Source organism: Pristiophorus japonicus, chromosome 2 (assembly GCF_044704955.1).
Source record: "Pristiophorus japonicus isolate sPriJap1 chromosome 2, sPriJap1.hap1, whole genome shotgun sequence".
In the NCBI taxonomy this organism is placed as follows: domain Eukaryota; kingdom Metazoa; phylum Chordata; class Chondrichthyes; family Pristiophoridae; genus Pristiophorus; species Pristiophorus japonicus.
Window position 1 is genome coordinate 35,909,797 of NC_091978.1, and position 25,680 is coordinate 35,935,476.

At 44.0% G+C, this 25,680-nt stretch overlaps 1 protein-coding gene across 2 annotated transcripts in view; it reads right to left on the reverse strand.

Moving 5' to 3' along the window:
• LOC139229947 (DDRGK domain-containing protein 1) overlaps nucleotides 1–25,680 on the reverse strand; it is a 132,394-nt gene that overhangs the window by 49,353 nt on the left and 57,361 nt on the right. Inside the window, exons 1-2 of one of the 2 annotated variants that reach the window (XM_070861619.1) lie at nucleotides 16,509–16,530; nucleotides 8,998–9,150 (exon numbers count right to left, since the gene is read on the reverse strand). In XM_070861619.1, the coding sequence (XP_070717720.1) occupies nucleotides 8,998–9,094 (97 nt within the window). In that variant the 5' untranslated portion in view covers nucleotides 9,095–9,150; nucleotides 16,509–16,530. Of the gene's footprint in view, nucleotides 1–8,997; nucleotides 9,151–16,508; nucleotides 16,531–25,680 lie in introns of those variants that run through there. The other variant, XM_070861609.1, reaches the window with a different exon arrangement.

Consider the following 25,680-nt stretch of genomic DNA (forward strand, 5'->3'; position numbering starts at 1 on the left):
GTGAGTGGGCAGGGAAGTGGAGCTGAGTCCATGATCAGATCAGCCATGATCTTATTAAATGGCAGAGCAGGCTCAAGGGGCCAAATGGCCTGCTCCTGCTCCCATTTCTTATGTTCTTATGACCCAGAAATTTCCTGACCTCGACTGGGCTACAAAGTGAATCATCCCCCACGACTTGGTAATTTTCAGAGCACGGAGAGAAAAATAGGACTCATATTGCTTTTGAATGCCTCTTAGCCAGTTGAATGCCTCTTAGCCAGGCTGCCCCTGCTCCTATTTCTTATATTCTTATGAATGCACAAGCTTAGAATTGCCCCATCCTCCACGGTGATTGCAGAATGGTGTGTGGGAATGTAAAATGGGAATGCAGAAAGAGAAACACAAAAAGAGGAAAGTAAGAAGCACAGGGAAAGGGAGACACAGGAGAAAGTCTGAAAGTTACAGATAAAGGAACAAGTTAACAAAGATAACAATAGACAAATGCATAAAGAAATAAAGATGGGAAAAAACAGGGGAGGGAGAGGGGGAAAAGAAAAAAAATGAGGAAAATATAGAAAGAAAGGACAGAGTAACACAATCAGCTCGTCTAGGGAGTCCTCAAGTCACTAGATACAGTTGTGCATACGGAGAATGAGAGATAATTGTCACCTCCTGACCACCTCCTTAAATTGAAGGAAACTCGTGTTCAAAGTACAATAAACACAAGTCTTTGTTTTTCATTAATTATCGACAAAATGAAAACGCTAAATAGAATCAACTTTGCCAGATTGGGGGGGGGGGGGTAGCGATTTTCACAACCAATGTCCTCTTCAATTTTTGGGGGGGGGCGTTCACGGCGCATTCAAATATCCGCACGCGCGCGATTAATTCTACTGAAAAGCCAGTGAGCCAGCCTGCGCGGATCCTTCAGAGCGCTGCGCGGCCACTCAGCTCAAGGCAACGCTGATCACAATGAGGGTGGTGAATCTTTGAAATTCTCTACCCCAGAGGGTTGTGGAGGCTCAATCTTCGAGTATATTCAAAACAGAGATCAATAGGTTTTTGGATATTAAGGGAAGCAAGGGACATGGGGATAATGCAGGAAAGTGGCGTTGAGGTAGTTCAGCCATGATCTTATTTAATGGGGGAGCAGGCTCGAGGGACCGAATGGCCTACTCCTGCTCCTAATTCTGTTCTTACATCCAATAATTGTACGGACGCATAACCCCCAGCGTCCTTCTGCGCACAAATCCACTGAACTAAAATGTCAAATGGAAAGTATAAGGCACGTGCAATTAACTCGAGTAAAGAGGCTAACAGCAGAACCAGTGAGGCATCTAACATGTAGCATAAAGCTGAACAAGCCGACATTACGTTCCATCTTTAATAATGGTTTCATTACCCACAGTACAGTACACTGTAAGCCCATAGCTGTAAGTACGAGAATGGCTGGGTTGCGAAATGCAGGCAACTATTGCAGTTCCTGACTAAAATAGTTAAATGAAAATCCTTGTAGTGTATGATTAAGGACTGAAGCTGCCTTATCAGCAACTCACCCAAAAATATAACACGGGGCTCATGCAAATCATTTTTTGTGAATAATCATTTTTCAGTAAACATTTTCCTAGCTAACAGCTGCCCACTGCTGTTTCCAGTTGGTGGAATAAAAAGTCAGTGAGGGAGTTGATACAGTCTACGTGACCTTGTTTTATGAACAGTCACCAATTACTTAGAAGTATCGCCTATAAACAACATTATATTCATACAATGAAAATGCATCAGTGGAGATTCTTTACTCAGCAATTCCACACGCTCATTCAGCCAGCCTACAGTCTCAGCTATCAACAGCACTCTCATCACCTGGAAAATGCAGGTTGAAATTGCCATTTGGCAGCACAGTACATCCTTTAGAGTGCTCAGAATTAACCTAGGCGATTACCAAATCAAGCAGCAACTCTGTAATCGGCCCATCAGTCTGTTCCAGTTACTGCAATTCCTGCAGTCCAACAGGAAATTTATGCTGGAAAGTCACATTCAGTATCTATTTTTTTTAGTAGCATTGTTAAAAATGCAAGATTATCTTTCACGGATTAAAACAAATTTTTTGTCACTCGTATTTCTCACAGGAAAGTACTGGCAGACAAAGACAAATCAAATATTGTTTGGTATCTTCCGCTGATAATCAGGAGGCACAGAATGTCAGCCCAGTTTGGCCCGGCCTGCGATTTTCCCACCCTCTAGCGAAGCATCTTGGCCCCTCTCCTTAGTGACCGCAAAATAGCTCTGGACAACATTCCTACTTCATGTTGTTGCTGGAGATACATTTCCACACAAAATGTCTGTCTGCTCTAAGAGTGCCTCTGACTGCCAGCCTCAAATAAATAGATACCTACATAAATAAATGGAGGACAGACCAATGGTGAAAACAAAGTGCCAAGTGGCACTTGCCTCATGAAGTCAGCGTTGGGAGATATGTTAGCCATGACGGGTTTATTCTCTGCATACTACTCGTCTCAGATGTCCATTCCATTTATACAGTATAGAGTGTAAGCAGGGCCACTGGATAATGGTGACTAAGCGAGTGAAATTCCATTTTTATTACATGGGATGACATGATTCCCATTGATGTTTTGGGCTTGCATTCCACAATTCCATCAATTTTTTTCATAATAACAGTGAGAAGTTGAAGAGTTAAATGTATGGTGATATCAAATAAAGTAATACAAAGCCGGGAAAAGTTCATTAAAAAAATACATCAAGCTGTTAATAGAAAGCATACACTTGGTCTGAGGGAGCAATTTTTAAAAAATCGCACACCTCAAAATAAGGGAGCACCGATGGCGGCTCAATAACTGGTCACACAACATACATAGCAAACTCTGACTGAGGTAAACTGGTGACTGGACACAAAAACTTTCGAATATACAAAAGTACTTTTCTTTTAACCGGTTTTGAAATATTATGAATACAAGAAAATCTGAAGGGAGAAAAGGCCTTTCAGCCCAACAAGCCTGATCCGCAACTGGTCCATGTATGATTACTTGATCAGGAACTTCCCTGCTCACCATCACATCACCTATTTAACTCCTACTTTAACACGGATTCCCTGCTGCTCCCTGCCTTGATAAACAAATCAAGTAGTGCCTTTAATATCTCTATATCCCTCAATTCTGCTTCTCAACAGCTATCATAGAAACATAGAAAATAGGTGCAGAAGTAGGCCATTCGGCCCTTCAAGCTTGCACCACCATTCAATAAGATCATGGCTGATTGTTCACCTCAGTATCCCTTTCTTGCTTTCTCTCCACACCCCCTGATCCCTTTAGTCATAAGGGCCATAGCTAACTCTCTCTTGAATATATCCAATGAACTGAACTCTGCGGTAGAGAATTCCACAGGTTAACAACACTCTGAGTGAAGAAGTTTCTCCTCATCTCGGTCCGAAATGGCTTACCCCTTATCTTTAGACTATGTCCCCTGGTTCTGGACTTCCCCAACATCGGGAACATTCTTCCTGCATCTAACCTGTCCAATCCCGTCAGAATTTTATATCTTTCTATGAGATCCCATTTCATCCTTCTAAATGCCAGTGAATACAGGCCCAGTCGATCCAGTCTCTCCTCATATGTCAGTCCTGTCATCCCGGGAATCAGTCTGGAGAACCTTCGATGCACTACCTCAACAGCAAGAACGTCCTTCCTCAGATTAGGAGGCCAAAACTGAACACAATATTCCAGGTGAGGCCTCACCAAGGCCCTGTACAACTGCAGTAAGACCTCCCTGCTCCTATACTCAAATCACCTAGCTATGGAGGCCAACATACCATTTGCCTTCTTCACCGCCTGCTGTACCTGCATGCCAACTTTCAATGATGTACCATGACACCCAGGTCTCGTTGCACCTCCCCTTTTCCTCATCTGCCGCCGTTCAGAAAATATTCTGCCTTCGTGTTTTTGCCACCAAAGTGGATAACCTCACATTTATCCACATTATACTGCATCTGCCATGCGTTTGCCCACTCACCTAACCTGTCCAAGTCACCCTGCAGCCTCTTAGCGTCCTCCTCACAGCTCACATCGCCATTCAGCGTAGTGTCATCTGCAAACTTGGAGATATTACACTCAATTCCTTCATCTAAATCATTAATGTATATTGTAAAGAGCTGGGGTCCCAGCACTGAGCCCCGCGGCACCCCACTAGTCACTGCCAGCCATTCTGAAAAGGATCCGTTTATCCCGACTCTCTGCTTCCTGTCTGCCAACCAGTTCTCTATCCATGTCAGTACATTACCCCCAATACCATGTGCTTTAATTTTGCACACCAATCTCTAGTGTGGGACCTTGTCAAAAGCCTTTTGAAAGTCCAAATACACCACATCCACTGGTTCTCCCTTGTCCACTCTACTAGTTACATCCTCAAAAAATTCTAGACGATTTGTCAAGCATGATTTCCCTTTGATAAATCCATGCTGACTTGGACCGATCCTGTCACTGCTTTCCAAATGCGCTGCTATTTCATCTTTAATAATTGATTCCAACATTTTCCCCACTACCAATGTCAGGCTAATTACCAATTTTCTCTCTCCCTCCTTTCTTAAAAAGTGATGTTACATTAGTTACCCTCCAATCCATAGGAACTGATCCAGAGTTAAGAGACTGTTGGAAAATGATCACCAATGCATCCACTATTTCTAGGGCCACTTCCTTAAGTACTCTGGGATGCAGATTATCAGGCCCCGGGGATGTATTGGCCTTCAATCCCATCAATTTCCCTAACACAATTTCCCGCCTAATAAGGATTTCCTTCAGTTCTTCCTTCTCGCTAGACGCTCGGTCCCCTAGTATTTCCAAAAGGTTATTTGTGCCTTCTTTCATAAATACAGAACCAAAGTATTTGTTCAACTGGTCTGCCATTTCTTTGTTCCCCATTATAAATTCACCTGAATCTGACTGCAAGGGACCTACATTTGTCTTCACTAATCGTTTTCTCTTCACATATCTATAGAAGCTTTTGCAGTCAGTTTTTATGTTTCCAACAAGCTTCCTCTCATACTCTATTTTCCCCCTCCTAATTAAACCCTTTGTCCTCCTCTGCTGAATTATAAAATCCTCCCAGTCCTCAGGTTTGTTGCTTTTTTTGGCCAATTTATATGCCTCTTCCTTGGATTAACACTATCCTTAATTTCCCTTGTTAGCCACGGTTGAGCCACCTTACCCGTTTTATTTTTACTCCAGACAGGGATGTACAATTGTTGAAGTTCATCCATGTGATCTTTAAATGTTTGCCATTGCCTATCCACCGTCAACCCTTTAAGTATCATTCGCCATCTATTCTAGCCAATTCACGTCTCATGCCATCGAAGTTACCTTTCCTTAAGTTCAGGACCCTAGTCTCTGAATTAACTGTGTCACTTTCCATCTTAATAAAGAATTCTACCATATTATGGTCACTCTTGCCTCCAAGGAGCCTCATACAACAAGATTGCTAATTAGTCCCTTCTCATTATACATCACCCAGTCTAGGATGGCCATCCCTCTAGTTGGTTCCTCGACATATTGGTCTAGAAAACCATCCCTAATACACTCCAGGAAATCCTCCTCCACCGCATTGCTACCAGTTTGGTTAGCCCAATCTATATGTAGATTAAAGTCGCCTATGATAACTGCTGTACCATTATTGCACGCATCCCTAATTTCTTGTTTGATGCTGTCCCCAAACTCACTACTACTGTTTGGTGGTCTGTACACAACTCCCACTAGCGTTTTCTGCCCTTTGGTATTCCGTAGCTCCACCCATACCGATTCCACATCATCCAAGCTAATGTCCTTCCTTACTATTGCGTTAATTTCCTCTTTAACCAGCAACACCACCCCACCTCCTTTTCCTTTCTGTCTATCCTTCCTGAATGTTGAATACCTCTGAATGTTGAGTTCCCAGCCTTGGTCACTCTGGAGCCATGTTTCCGTGATGCCAATTATATCATATTCGTTACTTGTTGCCTGCGCAGTTAATTCGTCCACCTTATTATGAATACCCCTTGCATTGAGGCACTGAGCCTTCAGGCTTGTCTTTTTAACACATTTTGCCCCTTTAGAATTTTGTTGTAATGTGGCCCTATTTGCTTTTTGCCTTGGGTTTCTCTGCCCTCCACTTTTACTTTTCTTCTTTCTATCTTTTGCTTCTGCCCCCATTCTACTTTCCTCTGTCTCCCTGCATAGGTTCCCATCCCCCTGCCATATTAGTTTAACCCCTCCCCAACAGCACTAGCAAACACTCCCCTTAGGAAATTGGTTCCGGTCCTGCCCAGCTGCAGACCGTCCGGTTTGTACTGGTCCCACCTCCCCCAGAACCAGTTCCAATGTCCCAGGAATTTGAATCCCTCCCTTCTGCACCACTCCTCAAGCCACATATTCATCTGAGCTATCCTGCTATTCGTACTCTGACTAGCATGTGGCACTGGTAGCAATCCTGAGTTTACTACCTTTGAGGTCCTACTTTTTAAATTTAGCTCCTAGCTCCCTAAATTCGTCTTGTAGGATCCCATCCCATTTTTTACCTATATCGTTGGTACCTATATGCACCACGACAAGTGGCTGTTTACCCTCCCCCTTCAAAATGTCATGCAGCCACTCCGAGACATCTTTGACCTTTGTACCAGGGAGGCAACATACCATCCTGTAGTCTCGATTGCGGCCGCAGAAACGTCCATCTATTCCCCTTACAATATAATCCCCTAATCCCCTACCACTACAGCTCTCCCACTCTTTTTCCTGCCCTCCTGTACAGCAGAGCCACCCACGATGCCATGAACTTGGCTGCTGCTGCTCTCCCCTGATGAGTCATCCCCCCAACAGTACCCAAAGCGGTGTATCTGTTTTGCAGGGGGATGACCGCTGGAGACCCCTGCACTACCTTCCTTCCACTGCTCTTCCTGTTGGTCACCCATCCCCTATCTGGCTGTGTAACCTTTACCTGTGGTGTGACCAACTCAATAAGCATGCTATTCACAACATCCTCAGCATCGCGGATGCTCCAGAGTGAATCCACCCGCAGCTCCAGTGCCGCAATGCGGTCTGTCAGGAGCTGCAGCCGGACACACTTCCTGCACATGTAGTCGACACTGGGAGCGTCCCTGACTTCCCACATAGCACAGGAGGAGAATGACATGTGTCCGAGCTCTCCTGCCATGACTTAGCCCCTAGATTAACTTAATTTGGCAACAACTATGATAAAGGTTACTTACTGATAAAGGAAAAGAAAAAGAAAAACTACTCACCAATCACCAGCCAATCTAGCTCCCTTTTAAATATGCCAAATTAGCAGCCTTCTCTTGGTGTTTGTTTCACAGGTTCAATCTAATGTGGAGACTAAATGTTTTTCTAATCCCTGACCTTGCTCAAAGCTTGTGGTGTTATAATTTTGCTCTTAAATAATTTGGTACAAATTCGGTACAAATGTTTATCTTAAGTTATTTTATTTTTGACACCAGCAAACCCATCTCTAGTCGCTCCGAGGGTATTAAGAGTTAACCACACAGTGTAGGACTGCAGTCACATATAGTCCAGACTAGGTAGGGGTGGCCATATCCCTCCCCTGAAGAACATTAGTGAGCCAGTTGAGTTTTTAACACCAATTCGGCAACTTTTATTTCTCATTGCTAGCCCACAAATCACCAGATTTATTGGCATAGTGGGATTTGAGGTCACGCCCTCTGGGTTACTAGTCCATTACCACAACTGCTAGACCAACATATTCTTATAATATCATAGAATCATTGAATAGTACAGCACAGGAGGCCATTTGGCCCATCGAGTTTTCTCGAAGAGTAGTTCAGTTAGTCCCACTGCCCCACTCTTTCCCCATATCCCTGAAATTTTTTCACCTGAGGTATTTATCCAATTCTCTTTTGAAGGCTTATTTGACTCTGTATCCTTCCTAATGTACCTTTCCTCTCAGTTATACAAAATGTAATCTTTGCATCACATAATGACCACTTGCATACGGTAAAGCATGTGAAGCAAACAGCACCATAACAGACAGCGTTGAGGAGTTTATCCAACTATGAGGTGGTCCCCAGGTGTGGTGTGAACCCTTTGGACCTCCCACAACTCTCCCAAGTAGTAATAAAGTATTAGTGTGGCTGGAGATTTTAAACCGAAGACTTTCCAGACTATTCTAAAATTCACCAGAAAATTAGCCTTCTCTTCCTCCTACAACCTAGAACATAAGAACATAAGAATTAGGAACAGGAATATGCCATCGAGCCCCTCGAGCCTGCTCCGCCATTCAACAAGATCATGACTGATCTGGCCGTGGACTCAGCTCCACTTACCCGCCCGCTCCTTGTAACCCTTAATTCCGTTATTGGTTAAAAATCCATCTATCTGTGATTTGAATACATTCAATGAGCTCGCCTCAACTGCTTCCTTGGGCAGAGAATTCCACAGATTCACAACCCTCTGGGAGAAGAAATTCCTTCTCAATTCGGTTTTAAATTGGCTCCCCCGTATTTTGAGGCTGTGCCCCCTAGTTCTAGTCTCCTCCACCAATGGAAACAACCTCTCTGCCTCTATCTTGTCTATCCCTTTCATGATTTTAAATGTTTCTATAAGATCACCCCTCATCCGTCTGAACTCCAAGGAGTAAAGACCCAGTCTACTCAATCTATCATCATAAGGTAACCCCCTCATCTCCGGAATCAGCCTAGTGAATCGTCTCTGTACCCCCTCCAAAGCTAGTATATTCTTCCTTAAGTAAGGTGACCAAAACTGCACGCAGTACTCCAGGTGCGGCCTCACCAAACCTGCAGGGTTTTAAAACTCAAATCACAAATCACCATGTCTTCATGTATCTTATCGTATTTCCTGTCTCGTGCACTTGGCCGTTCACATTGGTTAGTCAATAAAAACATGCTGGAATTTCTTGCTGACTCCCGTCAACTTGCAGAACTCAAAGCATGTTCCACTGAAAGAAAATTGGGAGAAAATACAACATGCATTTATAGTGCTAATAAATTACCTTCGGGTTCCTGCTCAGCTTCCTGAATTCTCCGGGCCAAAACCCGACTCCTAAGATTGCGCCGTACCCTGGGCGCACCTGCCGGCCGATCTTCCATAAGAGGCCGAGGCCTTCCAACAGCAGCCGCTACATTTCGCTGTTGATTCCGATCCGCTGGGTGGCAGAGAAGAAAACAAACATCTTTAAAATCAGTATACCATTCAGATTTAATAATCTTAAACTGTATAGATATAATACAAGAGTCAGAAATGATTGATCAGAGCTGAATGTTGCCAAGAAATCTAAATCCAACAAAGGATCAATAGCTTACATGTAAACTCAAACTATTCTCAATACTTAAAACAAATATTGATTTTAGTTTGTGAGAAATAACTATTGTTTTCATCAATATGTGTAGACTGACAGAAAAGAGGCAAGAGAGTGACTGTTATGTGACAGGACAGAGGCCATTTACACACAGGCATTTTCGGATTGGATGGTACAAAATTGACGTGCAAGTTAATTGAAATATTTTGTGACTAGAATCTTTAGGGATAGGTTTTTCATTCAATACAGAAAGTTAACTAGCATGCTGTAATCAGAAAGTATTTTTATAACTGTTTGGTGCCATGGTACATCAGTCATTGAAGGTTGGCATGCAGGTACAGCAGGCGGTTAAGAAAGCAAATGGCATGTTGGCCTTCATAGCGAGAGGATTTGAGTACAGGGGCAGGGAGGTGTTACTACAGTTTTACAGGGCCATGGTGAGGTCACACCTGGAGTATTGTGTACAGTTTTGGTCTCCTAACTTGAGGAAGGACATTCTTGCTATTGAGGGAGTGCAGCGAAGGTTCACCAGACTGATTCCCGGGATGGCAGGACTGACTGGATCAACTGGGCTTGTATTCACTGGAGTTCAGAGAGGGGATCTCATAGAAACATGTAAAATTCTGACAGGTTTAGACAGGTTAGATGCAGGAAGAATGTTCCCAATGTTGGAGAAGTCCAGAACCAGGGGTCACAGTCTAAGAATAAAGGTAAGCCATTTAGGACTGAGATGAGGAGAAACTTCTTCACCCAGAGAGGTGAACCTGTGGAATTCTCTACCACAGAAAGTTGTTGAGGCCAATTCACTAAATATATTCAAAAAGGAGTTAGATGTAGTCCTTACTACTAGGGGGATCAAGGGGTATGGCGAGAAAGCAGGAATGGGGTACTGAAGTTGCATGTTCAGCCATGAACTCGTTGAATGGCGGTGCAGGCTCAAAGAGCCGAATGGCCTACTCCTGCACCTATTTTCCATGTTTCTATATAAATTACCAGTTTCATTCTCACATTCCTCATGTCTGAACATTTTACAATAGTTCTGAAAATTATTCAGATGTCACATTGATTCTTGAAGGCTTTCCACATGTGAAAAATATATTTTTAAATGACAGCTTCAATAGGAAATACTGTACTCTGGGGAGGGGTTTGAAATTGTTTTACAAGAAAAAAACAACTTTAATCAAAAGATACAAGAGTGAAACATTGGGAGAGTGTGCTAAGGCCTTAGTGCAGACTATTACAGACACAAAAACTCTGTAAAGACACCAGAGGCACAAATGATCAGATCCTGAGGCGTGACCTCTTACTGTTCAACTGACTCTTTAAATTCAGCGATAAAATGACCACGACAATGGAAACTCAAAATAAAAATCAGAGGGCCTGTGAAACAGAGGTCCTACCCAAATCCCCTCATTTCCCACCCAGTGGGTTAGGTTAAAATGATACCTATTAATTCGATTCTCAAATGCTGGTGGGTCGGTTTCATAATGCCAGTGTTTTCCATTCCTTATTTTAATAACTGCAGCAGTTACCGTTGTCTTTCTGTAAAATTTTCGAATTGAACTTTCATTTTTATACAGTTCCTTGAAAACACTCGATTAAAAGACACATTCAGCATCTTGGGCCCAAGTTTTCACAAGATAAAAAACGGGCGCCCCTCCGAGCTGGGTGCCCGTTTTTCGCGCCTAAAAACTCGCGATTCTGGAGAGCCCTGCAGCTCCTTGTCTGTTTGGCGCGGCGCCCAGGGGGGCGGAGCCTACACTCGCGCCGATTTTGTAAGTGGGAGGGGGCGGGTACTATTTAAATTAGTTTTTTTCCTGCCGGCAACGCTGCGCGTGCGCGTTGGAGCGTTCGCGCACGCGCAGTGTGAAGGAAACATTGGCACTCGGCTATTTTTGTAGTTCTTTGTAGCTGTTTAGTTTTTGAACATTTTTTAATAAAAGCACATTGCCATCAGCACACCAGCACTGAGAAGGCAGCCGTTTCCCGACGACCCCCCCCTTTTGCCGTCGGGAAATGGCTCCTCAATTTCTGAGGCTTCCTGCAGCCTTCTGTCTCCTTCCCTCCCTCCCTCCCTCCCGCCGTCTGGAACGGCTTCCTCCCCCCCCCCCCCGCTGCGTTCGGTCAGTCGGTTGGGTCCCTCCCCGCCGTCTGGAACGGCTTCCCTGCGTTCGGTCGGTCGGTCGGTTCCCTCCCTCCCTCCCGCCCGCCGTCTGGAACGGCTTCCTTTCCCCCCCCCCCCGCGTTCGGTCGGTCGGTCGGTTCCCTCTCTCCCTCCCCCCCCCCCCCCCCCGCGTTCGGTCGGTTCCCTCCCTCCCGCCCGCCATCTGGAACGGCTTCCCCCCCCCACCCCCGCGTTCGGTCGGTCGGTCGGTTCCCTCTCTCCCTCCCCCCCCCCCCCCCCGCGTTCGGTCGGTTCCCACCCTCCCGCCCGCCCGCCGTCTGGAACGGCTTCCTTCCCTTCCCCCCCCCCCCCCCCCCCGCGTTCGATCGGTTCCCTCCCTCCCTCCCGCCCGCCTTCGGGAATGGCTGCCTCGTTTTGTGAGGCTTGCTGCAGCATTCTTCCTGGCTGAAGCACTTTCACACAGATAGGAAGATGGTTTATTTAATCTTTTCTTTGCTTATAAATGTTTATTCAGGTTGGATTTATTTGTATAATATTTGCATAAGTATAAATAAGGATTTATTATAGAATTTAATGACTTCCCTCCCCCCCCCCCCCCCACCTCCCCCCCACCTCGTTCTGGACGCCTAATTTGTAACCTGCGCCTGATTTTTTAATGTGTAGAACAGGTATAAATATATATATACTGTACACACAGTGGCACTGATGCTGAGTAGAACGTCTCATTCTGCACTCAAAAATTGTGGAATTATTCTTCTATTGTTTTTTTATTCAAGAATTTTTTTGTCCTTTTTTGTTCTACAAAAATCTTCACTTGCTCCATTCTAAGTTAGTTTGGTGTATGTTTTCACTGTGGAAACTTTGAAATCAGGCGTCAGTGGCTGGACACGCCCCCTTTTGAAGAAAAAATTCTGTTCCAAAGTGGAACTGTTCTACCTGACTAGAACTGCAGAAAAAAAAATGTGGAGAATTGCGATTTCTAAGATAGTCCGTTCTCCACCAGTTGCTCCTAAAAATCAGGCGCAAATCATGTGGAAACTTGGGCCCATTGAGTTGACGCATGTCTGAATTTTTTTCTTTTTCCTTATGGGGTTTTTTGCAAGAGTTACCTTTCAGACACCGTAAAGTGTCACTTGCCCCACTGTATCTGATTTGTACCATTGCAATTCTACTAATTAGAATAGACAATCTGGAGTTGCTGGTTCTATACAAGAAACTTGAGCTACATCCCACTGGCTAAACGTAGTACCTAAGAGTGGGGCAGATCTGAACTTTGAAATTCTCATGTGTGTTTGAATCCCTTACCTCACCCTTCCCTACCTATGCAATCTCCTCCAGCCCTACAACCCCTCCCCCAAAATTCTCTATTCACCCGACTCCAACCTCATGTATAACCGCATACCCCCCCGCCCCCCCCACCCTTCGCCCCATCATTGTCGACCATGCCTTCAGCAGCCTCGGCCCCACACTCTGGAATTCCCTCCCTAAACTCCCCACTTTTAAGGCCATCCTTAAAACCGACTCTTCGACCAAACTTCTTTAGCTCGGCAAGCGACAGTTATTCGAAAAAGGTTAGTCTAGACAGGGTGTGAATGGCGGAATAATTGCCAGTTGCCATGGGAGACAGAGAGAAAAAAATTACATAAGATCGGGCGGGGGAGGGAAGCCAAATATGGGCAGAGGTTATCTGAAATTGTTGAACTCGATGTCGAGTCCAGAAGGCTGTAAAGTGCCTAAACGAAAGGCAAAGTGCTGTTCCTCGAGCTTTTTTGTAACTGTTTTTCTCTGCACAGATACTGCCTGACCTGCTGAGATTTCCAGAAATTTTTGTTTTTATTTCTTTAGCTCGGCGTCCATTTTGCTTCTGATTACATCTCTGAAGCACCTTGGGACGGCTTTCTACATAAATGCAAGTTGGTGTTACAAAATACATATTAGCGCAAAGCTCAAGTTTGTACTTAGAAATGAACAAAGGCATTATATTACATTACAATTTATATTATATTACAATTTGAAAAAAGTTGATATAAAGACATAATATTTTTAATGATAAAGTTAGGAGATATGAATGCAAATTTCCACTGGTTAGAATGAACACCACATATAGCTGACTAGATAATAATAGACAGCAGCAGAGGAAACTGTCAGGAACTGAGTAAGTCTAAAAGAGTCAGAATATTTACATGGTGCAAGATACTGTTCTACACACCACCTTCTAAAAATCCCTTTTACTCAGCAAGTTCTCAGAGCTGCAACTGTATACGAGCTGCAGCACAATTACTTAAAAAAAAAAGTTCACATTACAGCAACTCACTGTCAGACCCTCAGTACACTTTGCTGCAATGGTTCCATTGTAATTAGTTACAGTGGTATTCAGCCTCACACCTCGCAAAGATAGAAATGATTTGAAAATTGCCTACATAGAATCATTGAACCTTACGGCACAGGAGGCGGCCATTGAGCCCATCACACCTGTGCTAGCTCTCTGAAGGAGCTATCCACATAGTCCCATTCCCCTGCCTGTTCCCCATATCCTTTTAAAAAGAAATCAAATATTTATCCCCTTCCCTTTTAAAACCGACAAGCAGAGCATTCCATAACCAAACATCGCGAATAAAAACATGTTTCCTAACCTCTCCCATCATTCTTTTGATGATTGTAAGGTTATGCCCTTCAGTTACCTAAAAAACTGACCAGAAAGATCTGCATTTATATAGTGCTTTTCATGACCTCCGGAAGTCCCAAAGCCAATGAAGTACTTTTTTTTTTTAAAGTGTAATCACTGTTGTAATCACTGTTGTAATGTAGGAAACGCAGCAGCCAATTTCTGCACAGCAAGATCTCACAAACAGCAATGTGGTAATGACCAGATAATCTGTTTTTCTGATGCTGATTGAAGGATAAATATTGGCCAGAACACAGAGGACCACTCCATTGCTCTTCTTCAAAATAGTGACATGGGATATTTTACGTCCACCCGAGAGAGCAGAGGAGGCCTCAGTTTAACGTCTCATCCGAAAGATGGCACTCCTGACAGTACAGCACTCCCTCAGTACTTCAAGCCACTCAGTTGTCTCACCACCACCTTCTTAAAGGCAACAAGGGATGGGCAATAAATGCTGGTCTCGCCAGCGACACCCACATCCCATGAACGAATAACAATAACCTTCTGATTCAGAGGCAAGGGTGCCACCAAAATGCTGCCGTTCATTATTAAGGAAGCAGTAACGGGACATTTGGAAAAGCATGATTCAATCAAGTAGAATCAGCATGGTTTTATGAAAGGGAAATCATGTTTGACAAATTTGCTGGAGTTCTTTGAGATAGTTGGATGGGCACTTAAAGTGCAGTAATGTGCAGAATTACGAGTCTAGAGCTGGGATTAGACTGGATGACCTTTGGTTGGACGGAGCAGATATAATGGTAAGTACTGTAGGGAATAGAATACGCCGGGGTGATCTCCTGGACTAGTTTCGATTGCCTGGATGGGTCGGTAAGGAATTTTCCCAGATTTTTTCTCCCTAAATTGGCCTGGGTTTTTAATCTGGTTTTTGCCTCTCCCAGGAGATCACATGGCTCCGGTTCGGGTGGAGTGTAGAATGTTTTAGTATAAGGGGTGTCGCAGTTGTGGTGAGGTGGATTGGTAGGGCTAGGTGCACTTTGCCTTTCCATCATTGTTCATAGGTTTATATGTAACCTTTAGGGCTACTGACCAAGGGCCATGTGGCTCTTTGTCGGCCGGTGCGGACATGATGGGCCGGAATGGCCTCCTTCTGCGCTGTAAATTTCTATGTTTCTATGTAACGAGCAGGATAAGGGGGAACCAGTGGATGTGGTGTATTTGGATTTCCAGAAGGCATTCGATAAGGTGCCACATAAAAAGTTACTGCACAAAATAAAAGTTCACAGGGTTGGGGATAATATATTAGCATGGATAGAGGATTGGCTAACTAACAGAAAAAAAAGGTCGGGATAAATGGGTCATTTTCCGGTTGGCAAACAGTGACTAGTGGGGTGCCGCAAGGATTGGTGCTGGGTCCTCAACTATTTACAATCTATATTAATGACTTTGGTGAAGGGACTGAGTGTAATGTTGTCAAGTTTGCTGATGATACAAAGATGGTGGGAAAGCAAATTGTGAGGAGGACACACAAAATCTGCAAAGGGATATAGACAGGCTAAGTGAGTGGGCAAAATTTGGCAGATGGAGTATAATGTGGGAAAATGGGAGGTTATCCACTTTAGCAGAAATAATAGAAAAGCAAATTATAATTTAAATGGAGAAAAATTGCAAAGTGCCGCAGTACAGAGAAACCTGGGGGTCCTTGTGCATGAAACACAAAAAGTTAGTATGCAAATACAGCAAGTAATCAGGAAGGCAAATAGAATGTTGGCCTTTATTGTAAAGGGGATAGAGTATAAAAGCAGAGAAATCCTTCTACAACTGTACAGGGTATTCATGAGGCCACACCTGGAGTACTGCGTAATTTTGGTTTCCATATTTAAGGAAGGATATACTTGCATTGGAGGCTGCTCAGAGAAGGTTCACTAGGATGATGAGGGGGTTGACTTATGAAGTTAGGTTGAGTAGGTTGGGCCTCTACTCATTGGAGTTCAGAAGAATTGAGAGATGATCTTATTGAAACTTATCAGATAATGAGGGGGCTCAACAAGGTGGATGCAGAGAGGATAGTTCCACTCATAGGGGAAACTATAACTCGGGGATATAGTCTCAGAATAAGGGGCTGCCCATTTAAAACTGAGATGAGAATTTTTTTTCTCTGAGGGTTGTAAATCTATGGAATTCTCTGCCCCAGACAGCTGTGGAGGCTGGGTCATTGAATATATTTAAGACGGGGAAAGACAGATTTCTGAGCGATAAAGGAGTAAAGGGTAATGGGGAGCCTGCAGGGAAGTGGAGCTGAGTCCATGATCAGATCAGATCAGCCATGATCTTATTAACTGGCCTACTCCTATTTCTTATGTTCTTGTGTTCAATTGAGCCACAGATGACCAGTGGAAATTGTTTTTGCCCAATTTACTTTAACAAAAGCGGTTATCATTTTGACCGCCTTCTTACCCTCCTTTGTTCAAATGAAAAGTGAACCACTTCTGCTACTGCCACCACATAATGAAAGCCGCTTGCCCGTGGCATCTTCTCTTCTGCACCTTCTCCATGGTCTGTCCTAAAGTCAGGCACCAAAAGTAGACACAATATTCAGACTGTGGACAAACCAATGATTGGTGCAGATTGAACTTTACCTCTTTGCTCTTTTGCAATAAAAGATGAGCATTATAAAGATAAATCGAGAATGCCGGGTAGTTAGCTCCCTCTCCACAAACCCCGCGACAGCATAACAGCAACTTAAAATGAGGGCAAGTCAACCATGGCACTCTGTTGTAGCCCATTACAGAGTTGCATCGCAGAGGCTGGGGAGGCATGCCACTTAAAGGAGCAGCGCGAGCTGCAATGTCAGCGAAGAGTGATGTTATCAAGGTCCAGGTGTGTGATTGGAGTGTGGGCATATGCAGCAGGAGCGGCGAGAGACTGTGGAGGGATGTGATCGGGGCCCAGGAGAGGCGTGAGTTCGGGGCCAGAAGAGGCGAGGGCCCAGGGGCAGCACGGGCCAGCGATATGTGTGCGCACTAGGTCCGTGCAGCAGAGCAGGACTCCAGTCGTCTTGGATAACCCTTGCCACTGGACCAAGACCTAGCTCTGTCAAGCCCGTGTGTTGGCAACGGCCACGCACTGGCACCTTCCACCCTTCAGGATGTAGTTCAGGATCTGGAATGTCAGGTCCTTCATTGAAACACCTGTGAACTCATCCTTTTTTGGCGTGGAAGCAAATCATCCTCGAGACGGGGGACTGCCTATGATGATGATGATGATAAGAGCTGTTTATGTTATTTCAGGGCGGGGGGGGGGCGAGAAAAGTGCACAATACATAGAAAGTGCAGATCAGGTGGTAACATAAAAATATTCTTATAGTGAACACTAACAATTCCACAATATATTTTTTAAGGCATTGGTTTCGACAGTGTCACAAAACTTTTTTTTTAAAAAGGAAGCAAGTTGGACCAATTGATTCTGAGGGGGAAACATTGCAATACAAATGAAATAGGTCAGCAGCATCACATTTGTACATTAACAGCAACTTTGCACCCATTCAGTACTGTCATTTTAATGCCTCTTCCCCCACCACTAAAAAGAAAGCCACACTATGCGAGTCTTACTGTTTGGGGTGGGATGTGGATGCCAGAGGATAGTGCCTTTCTGTGGGGATGGAAATTGCTGCTTCTCGCTGGGGCGGCTCCATAGGCAGATTGTATCATATATTTGAGGGGAAAGGTAGACATGAAGTGTTTTATCTTGGCTTTTTCCATACAGAGGGGAGAGGCTTGATTGTGATGATTTTTAACATTTCCACAACGACCATGGCTAGCCAGAAGAGTCCAACGACCATTCTAAAAATCTGACAAGTGGTAAATGACAAGACCTACTCACAACAAAATGTCACAGGGAGGTGCGAGGTCACAGCACGCCTTATCTGGTTTGTTGATGGTTACTCAACATGCAGAGATATTTGCCTGAAAAACGTTGGTCGCTGGTTAAAATAAAATCGCCACAGAAGGAAAGAAATAGTCATAAAACTTCAAATATCATCACAGATTATAAATTCTAAATGTAACTTCTTCAAACCTAGATACCTTCTAAACAGTTCTAGATTAAAGAATGCCTCCTCCGCAGAAACTTGCAGTTTAAGAACAATTCACATGATGATAAGAATGTAAGTGTCCTTATGGATACAGGTGATCCATGTGTTCTCCTGGACTGGCGTCGATAACCTGAGGAGGTCGGAGTGGAATTTTCAAGGGTTTTTTATGCCTCCCCCAGGAGATTACATGGCTGCTGCGGAGGGCTGGGATGGGAGTGCATGGGAAGGGTCTAGTCATGATGCTCCAGCCATCATGGTGTGTGGGGCAGGCTTGATGGACCAGTTGGTCATTTCCTGTCCATCAGTTTCATATTTGGACAGTCAAATCAGGAGTGCTTAAAGGAGAGTATTCAGAAAGACTAGCATTCTGCCAGCCTCTTCTATAAGACCACCAGTTGGCTTTTTGTAAGGTATTTTTCACATTATAAGCTTCCTCAAAATTATATTTAGTGGCTGACACAATTGTTAACATCACCACGTGCTCTTTTCCTGGTACATGGTTGTAACACAACTTACCAGATATGCACTGCACTAGGATTTGCAATCTAACTGTTCCTTTACATTTATAAATAGTTTGCAGAAGTTCAATTACAGAAAATACCAAAAATATGAACTTGAGTAATTGTTACTATAGGCCCAAATTTCCCATGAGTTGCACCATTTTTTTTGGTGTAATTTGATTTTTAGTTGCAAATATGGCCATTTAATTTGCGCCAGTGTAAATGAGTTAGTTAGGTTTTTTGTTCGGTCAGGTTTTTTTTCCAAAAGGGGGCGTTCCCAGCCACTTACACCATTTATGCCAATTTGGCCAGAAAAAAAGATGCACTAAACTAACTTAGGGCAACGTATGTGTCTACTTTTGTCCACACAGAAAGACCTTACTTACAGTTAAGGAATTGGCTGTGGGGTCCCAGCACTGAGCCCTGCGGCACTCCACTAGTCACTGCCTGCCATTCTGAAAATAATCCGTTTATCCTGACTCTCTGCTTCCTATCTGCCAACCAGTTCTCTATCCACGTCAGTATATTACCCCCAATTACATTTAAAGTACCACCAAGCACCAAATAAAGCACAAAAAGTAATAAGCAATTAATTAATAAAATAGAAGGAACCCTGCCCCAAAAGCACCAAGAGCAAAGGAACATAGAAAATAAGTGCAGGAGTAGGCCATTCGGCCCTTCGAGCCTGCACCATCATTCAATAAGATCATGGCTGATCATTCCCTCAGTACCCCTTTCCTGCTTTCTCTCCATACCCTTTGATCCCCTTAGCCGTAAGGGCCATATCTAACTCCCTCTTGAATATATCCAATGAACTGGCATCAACAACTCTCTGCGGCAGGGAATTCCACAGGTTAACAACTCTCTGAGTGAAGGAGTTTCTCCTCATCTCAGTCCTAAATGGCCTACCCCTTATCCTAAGACTGTGTCCCCTGCTTCTGGACCTCCCCAACATTGGGAACAATCTACCTGCATCTAACCTGTCCCGTTCCGTCAGAATCTTGTATGTTTCTATGAGATCCCCTCTCATCCTTCTAAACTCCAATATATAAAGGCCCAGTTGATCCAGTCTCTCCTCATATGTCAGTCCAGCCATCCCGGGAATCAGTCTGGTGAACCTTCGCTGCACTCCCTCAATAGCAAGAACGTCCTTCCTCAGATTAGGAGACCAAAACTGAACACAATATTCCACGTGAGGCCTCAACAGCAGTAAGACCTCCCTGCTCCTATACTCAAATCCCCTAGCTATGAAGGCCAACATACCATTTGCCTTATTCACCATCTGCTGTACCTGTATGCCAACTTTCAGTGACTGATGAACCATGACACCCAGGTATCGTTGCACCTCCCCTTTTCCTAATCTGCCACCAGTCAGATAATATTCTGTCTTCACGTTTTTGCCCCCAAAGTGGATAACCTCACATTTATCCACATTATACTGCATCTGCCATGCATTTGCCCACTCACCTAACATGTCCAAGTCACCCTGCAGCCTCTTAGCATCCCCCTCACAGCTCACACCGCCACCCAGTTTAGTGTCATCTGCAAACTTGGAGATATTACACTCAATTCCATCATCCAAATCATTGATGTATATTGTAAAGAGCTGGGGTCCCAGCACTGCGCCCTGCGGCACTCCACTAGTCACTGTCTGCCATTCTGAACAGAACCTGTTTATCCTTACTCTCTGCTTCCTGTCTGCCAACCAGTTATCTATCCACATCAGTATATTACCCCCAATACCATGTCCTTTGATTTTGCACACCAATCTCTTATGTGGGACCTTGTCAAAAGCCTTTTGAAAGTCGAAATACACCACATCCACTGGTTCTCCCTTGTCCACTCTACTAGTTACATCCTCAAAAAATTCCAGATTTGTCAAGCATGATTTCTCCTTCATAAATCCACGCTGACTTGGACCGATCCTGTCACTGGTTTCCAAATGCGCTGCTATTTCATCCTTAATAATTGATTCCAACATTTTCCCCACCACTGATGTCAGCTAACCGGTCTATAATTACCCGCTTTCTCTCTCCCTCCCTTTTTAAAAAGTGGTGTTACATTAGCTACCCTCCAGTCCATAGGAACTGATCCAGAGTCAATAGACTGTTGGAAAATCATCATCAATACATCCACTATTTCTAGGGCCACTTCCTTAAGTACTCTGGGATGCAGACTATCAGGCCCCAGGGATTTATCAGCCTTCAATCCCATCAATTTCCCTAACACAATTTCCCGCCTAATAAGGATATCCTTCAGTTCCTCCTTCTCACTAGACCCTCGGTCCCCTCGTACTTCCGGAAGGTTATTTGTGTCTTCCTTCCTGAAGACAGAACCAAAGTATTTGTTCAACTGGTCTGCCATTTCTTTGTTCTTCATTATAAATTCACCTGAATCTGACTGCAAGGGACCTACGTTTGTCTTCACTAATCGTTTTCTCTTCACATATCTATAGAAGCTTTTGCAGTCAGTTTTTATGTTCCCGGCAAGCTTCCTCTCATACTCTTATTTTCCCCCTCTTAATTAAACCCTTTGTCCTCCTCTGCTGAATTCTAAATTTCTCCCAGTCCTCAGGTTTGCTGCTTTTTCTGGCCAATTTATATGCCTCTTCCTTGGAGTTAACCCTATCCTTAATTTCCCTTGTTAGCCACGGTTGAGCCACCTTACCCGTTTTATTTTTACTCCAGACAGGGATGTACAATTGCTGAATTTCATCCATGTGATCTTTAAATGTTTGCCATTGTCTATCCATCGTCAACCCTTTGAGTATAATTTTCCAGTCTATTCTAGCCAATTCACGCCTCATACCATTGAAGTTACCTTTCCTTCAGTTCAGGATCCTAGTTTCTGAATTAACTGTGTCACTCTCCATCCTAATAAAGAATTCTACCATATTATGGTCAGTCTTCCCCAAGGGGTCTCGCACAACAAGATTGCTAATTAGTCCTTTCTCATTACACATCACCCAGTCTAGGATGGCCAGCTCCTTGGTTGGTTCCTCGACATATTGGTCTAGAAAACCATCCCTAATACACTCCAGGAAATCCTCCTCCACCGCATTGCTACCAGTTTGGTTAGCCCAATCAATATGTAGATTAAAGTCACCCATGATAACTGCTGTACCATTATTGTAATAAGCAATCAATAAATAACAAATTAAAAAAATAGAAGGAACCCTGCACCTAAAGCACCAAAATCAATCAGTAAATAACAAATAAAAAATAGAAGTCCTACCTTAGGGAATGCAGCAAGCCGCCGATGAGGGAGCCCATTCGGCCAGGGCTAGGGATGACGTGCTTCAGCTCCTCCCATACAGCCTGCAGCGCACGTTTGCACAAATGGCCTGCCAGAAGCTACTGCACATGCGCGCAGACTCTAGCGCGCCTGTGCAGAGATCCCGGCACTGTTTTCAGCGCCGGGACCTGGCTCCGCCCCCAATCCATTGTGCCACGCTGCGCCACGATGGAGGAGACGCTGGGGAGCGACCAAAATACGGCGCACTTAGAGGAGGACAAAAGCTGCGCAGCTCGAGTGAGGACGCCACAAAAAGAGACTAGGGAAATTTGGGCCCAATGAAACCAGAGCACTAAATTTTCACGCATAATTTAATTTGCAAATGAATAGTTTTATAAAAGGACACATAACCCAGGACTCTCAATATAGAGGAACAAATTGTTTTTTTTATTAATTTATTTTAAAAAAGCTTAGTTGTACAGAATTAAAACACATGATTTGGAATCATCATTTACAAAGTACAGTGTTACAAAGTATTTACGGCACAGAGACAGGCCATTCCGCCCAACCAGTCCATGCCGCTGTTTATGCTCCACATGAGCCTCGTTCTACCCTTCTTCATCTCACCCATCAACATATCCTTCTATTCCTTTCTCCCTCATGTGTTTATCTAGCTTCCCCTTGAACGCATCTACACTATTCGCCTCAACTATTCCCTGTGCTACCGAGTTCCACATTCTAACAACTCTTTGGGTAAAGAAATTTCTCCTGAATTCCCTATTGGATTTATTAGTGACTAGCTTATATTTATGGCTCCTAATTCTGGTCTCACGCACAAATGGAAACATCTTCTCTACATCTACCTTATCAAACCCTTTCATAATCTTGAAGACCTTCATCAGGTCACCCCTCAGTCTTCTCTTTTCTCGAAGAACCCAGCCTGTTCAATCTTTCCTGATGGGTACAACCTCTCATTTCTGGTATCATTCTAGTAAATCTTTTTTGCCTCTTCTCCAGTGCTTCCATATCCTTTTTATTAAATGGAGACCAGCATTGTTCATAATACTCCACATGTGGTCTAACCAAGGTACTATATTTAATATAACTTCTCGACAGGGCAGTGGTGATACCCGCCCTCCTATATGGCTCAGAGATGTGGACTATATACAGCAGACATCTCAAAGTGCTGGATGATCTTATGGAGGCACCAGCGCTGCCTCCACAAGATCCTGCAAATCCCCTGGGAGGATAGATGCATCAACATCAGTGTTCTCGCTCAGGCCAACATCCCCAGCATCGAAGCAGTGACCACACTCGACCAGCTCCATTGGGTGGACCATATTATCCGCATGCCCGACACAAGACTCCCTAAGCAAGCACTCTACTCAGAGCTCCGACATGTCGAGTGAGTCCCAGGTGGGCAGAGGAAATGTTTCAAGGACACCCTCAAAGCCTCCTTGATAAAGTGCAACATCCCCACCGGCACCTGGAAATCCCTGGTCTAAGACCACCCTAAGTGGAGGAAGAGCATCTGGGAGGGCGCTGGAAACCTCGAATCTCGTCGCCAAGCGCATGCGGAAATCAAGCGCAGACAGTGGAAGGAACGTGCGGCAAACCAGACTCCCCACCCACCCTTTCCTTCAACCACTGTCTGTCCCACCTGTGACAGAGACTGTAATTCCTGCGTTGGACTGTACAGCCACCTGAGAACTCACTTTTATGGAGTGGAAGCAAGTCTTCCTCGATTTCGAGGGACTGCCTATGATGATAATAATGCTTTGCAATTCTATCCCTCTAGAAATGAACCCCAGTACTTTGTTTAAATATTACCAGCTTTTACTTTCTCCACATTGCACAGTTTTCCACTGGGAATGTTGGCAATTAGGCTTAAAAACCCTTCCAACACAAAAGCTACTGGCGGAGAAAGACATTGTAAATCATTGTTTTAAAAAAAAAATCACCCGGTCGTGAAAATAAAATACATATGGAGAAATACTGCATGGTAAGATAAAGTGACTCAGCCTTTACATATTTGGCCTGTTCTTTTTTTGTATTTCTACCCTGGTTGGGATTGTACTCTGACACATACAAGTTTATCAAATCGGAGAGAGAAAATAGGTTAATGTTTCAGGCGTAATCTTGCATCAAAACATCAGGTGTGACCCTTGATCACAACACAAACAAGTCTCATTGGAAATAGAAAGCCCTAAAAACCATGGAGTTACCGAGGAAAATTCATAAAATGAGCCAGACCATAATATTTCTAGCAGAGCAGGGCTCGACAGGGTAGATGCTGTGAGGATGTTTCCCCTGGTTAGGGAGTCTAGAACCAGGGGTCACAGTCTCAGGATAAAGGGTCGGCCATTTAGGAATGAGATGAGGAGACATGTCTTCACTCCGGGGGTTGTGAATCTTTGGAATTCTCTGCCTTAAAGTGCTGTGGATGCTGAGTGGTTGAGTATATTCAAGGTTAAAATCGACAGATTTTTGGACTCTGAGAATCATGGGATATGGGGATCAGCCGGGAAAGTGGCATTGAGGTTGAAGATCCACCATGCTCTTACTGGATGGCAGAGCAGGCTTGAGAGGCTGTATGGCCTACTCCTGCTCCTAATTCTTATGTTCTTTGCACATGGGTTGAATGTTCAGTTAACTGATCTAAGCCAGAGTAGCAGTAAAGAGGCTACCATTCATGAGCTATGAAGGGGGAAGTCAAGAGGATGCTGGAAAACTGAAAACCAGTAAATGCTGGAAACACACAGCAAGTTAGACAAAATTTATGAAGAGAACAGAAATGGAGATGTCGGGTCCGCAACTGAAAGGTTAACGTGTCCTTCTCTCCACAGATTCCCACTCTTGTTCACCTCTAGTTAACCCTCCTGAAAAGTATGTGTGTATTGATGGAATCAAGCTTAGCAAAAAAGTTTGCTGACACTAAACTGTAAGATTCACTTGGGACATTGTTGGCTTGTTTAGTGAGATAAATTGTTGGGTGAGTAGAGCGTATCAAATCAACCACAGTCAAATGAGTCAGTACGGCTTATCTTTTTGCAAGGATGAGAGTAAAGGTAATCTAAAACTGTTAGTGCCATCATGTCCAGTCATGCTCATGCACAGACTTCATCAATGTTTCAGGTTGATGAACTTGGTGCACTTCAGGAGGGAAAAATAGTTCCAGATTACTTCGATGCCCTGAAACCACAAATGTAAGTAACAAGTTGCGATTTCACATGGTTTTATTCACTTTGCTCACAGAGCCGCCTATAATGATTTTGTACACAGTATTCTGCAGGCTATTCTACAACAGAATACTCTATAGGATTTACTGTACAATGTCTCTTCTGGGATCACCCATTAGTGTAAAGTAAGGATGCTTTCTTCAAGAACTCTTGCTCAGTAATTTTGAAAAGAAGTTCACGTTCCTCATGCCCAGAGATTTATTTTATTTTATTAAAGCTGTATTTCCGTGACCCATATATACTGCTCACTGTTCACTTTGAGACTCAATTAACAAGCTTCTGTTGAAAACAATGCAGTTCCTGAAGTTAAATTTTAAGATTGTCGTCATTTCACGATACTGGTGTACGAATGCACTGTGCCATAGAATGTTAAAACCTTAGCCCCCCCACTCCCTGCAAATTGATTTTATGATCTTGGCGTGGGAGGCGGCCTGGTAGGGGTGATGAAAGAGAAGAGAAAAGTGAACGAGTACTAGCTCAAAGCAAGAACCAGGTAATCAGAGCATACCTCTTATGGGCTGCTTAAAGGGTAATACTGGCAAAGGCCTCAAAGCAGGATCTCT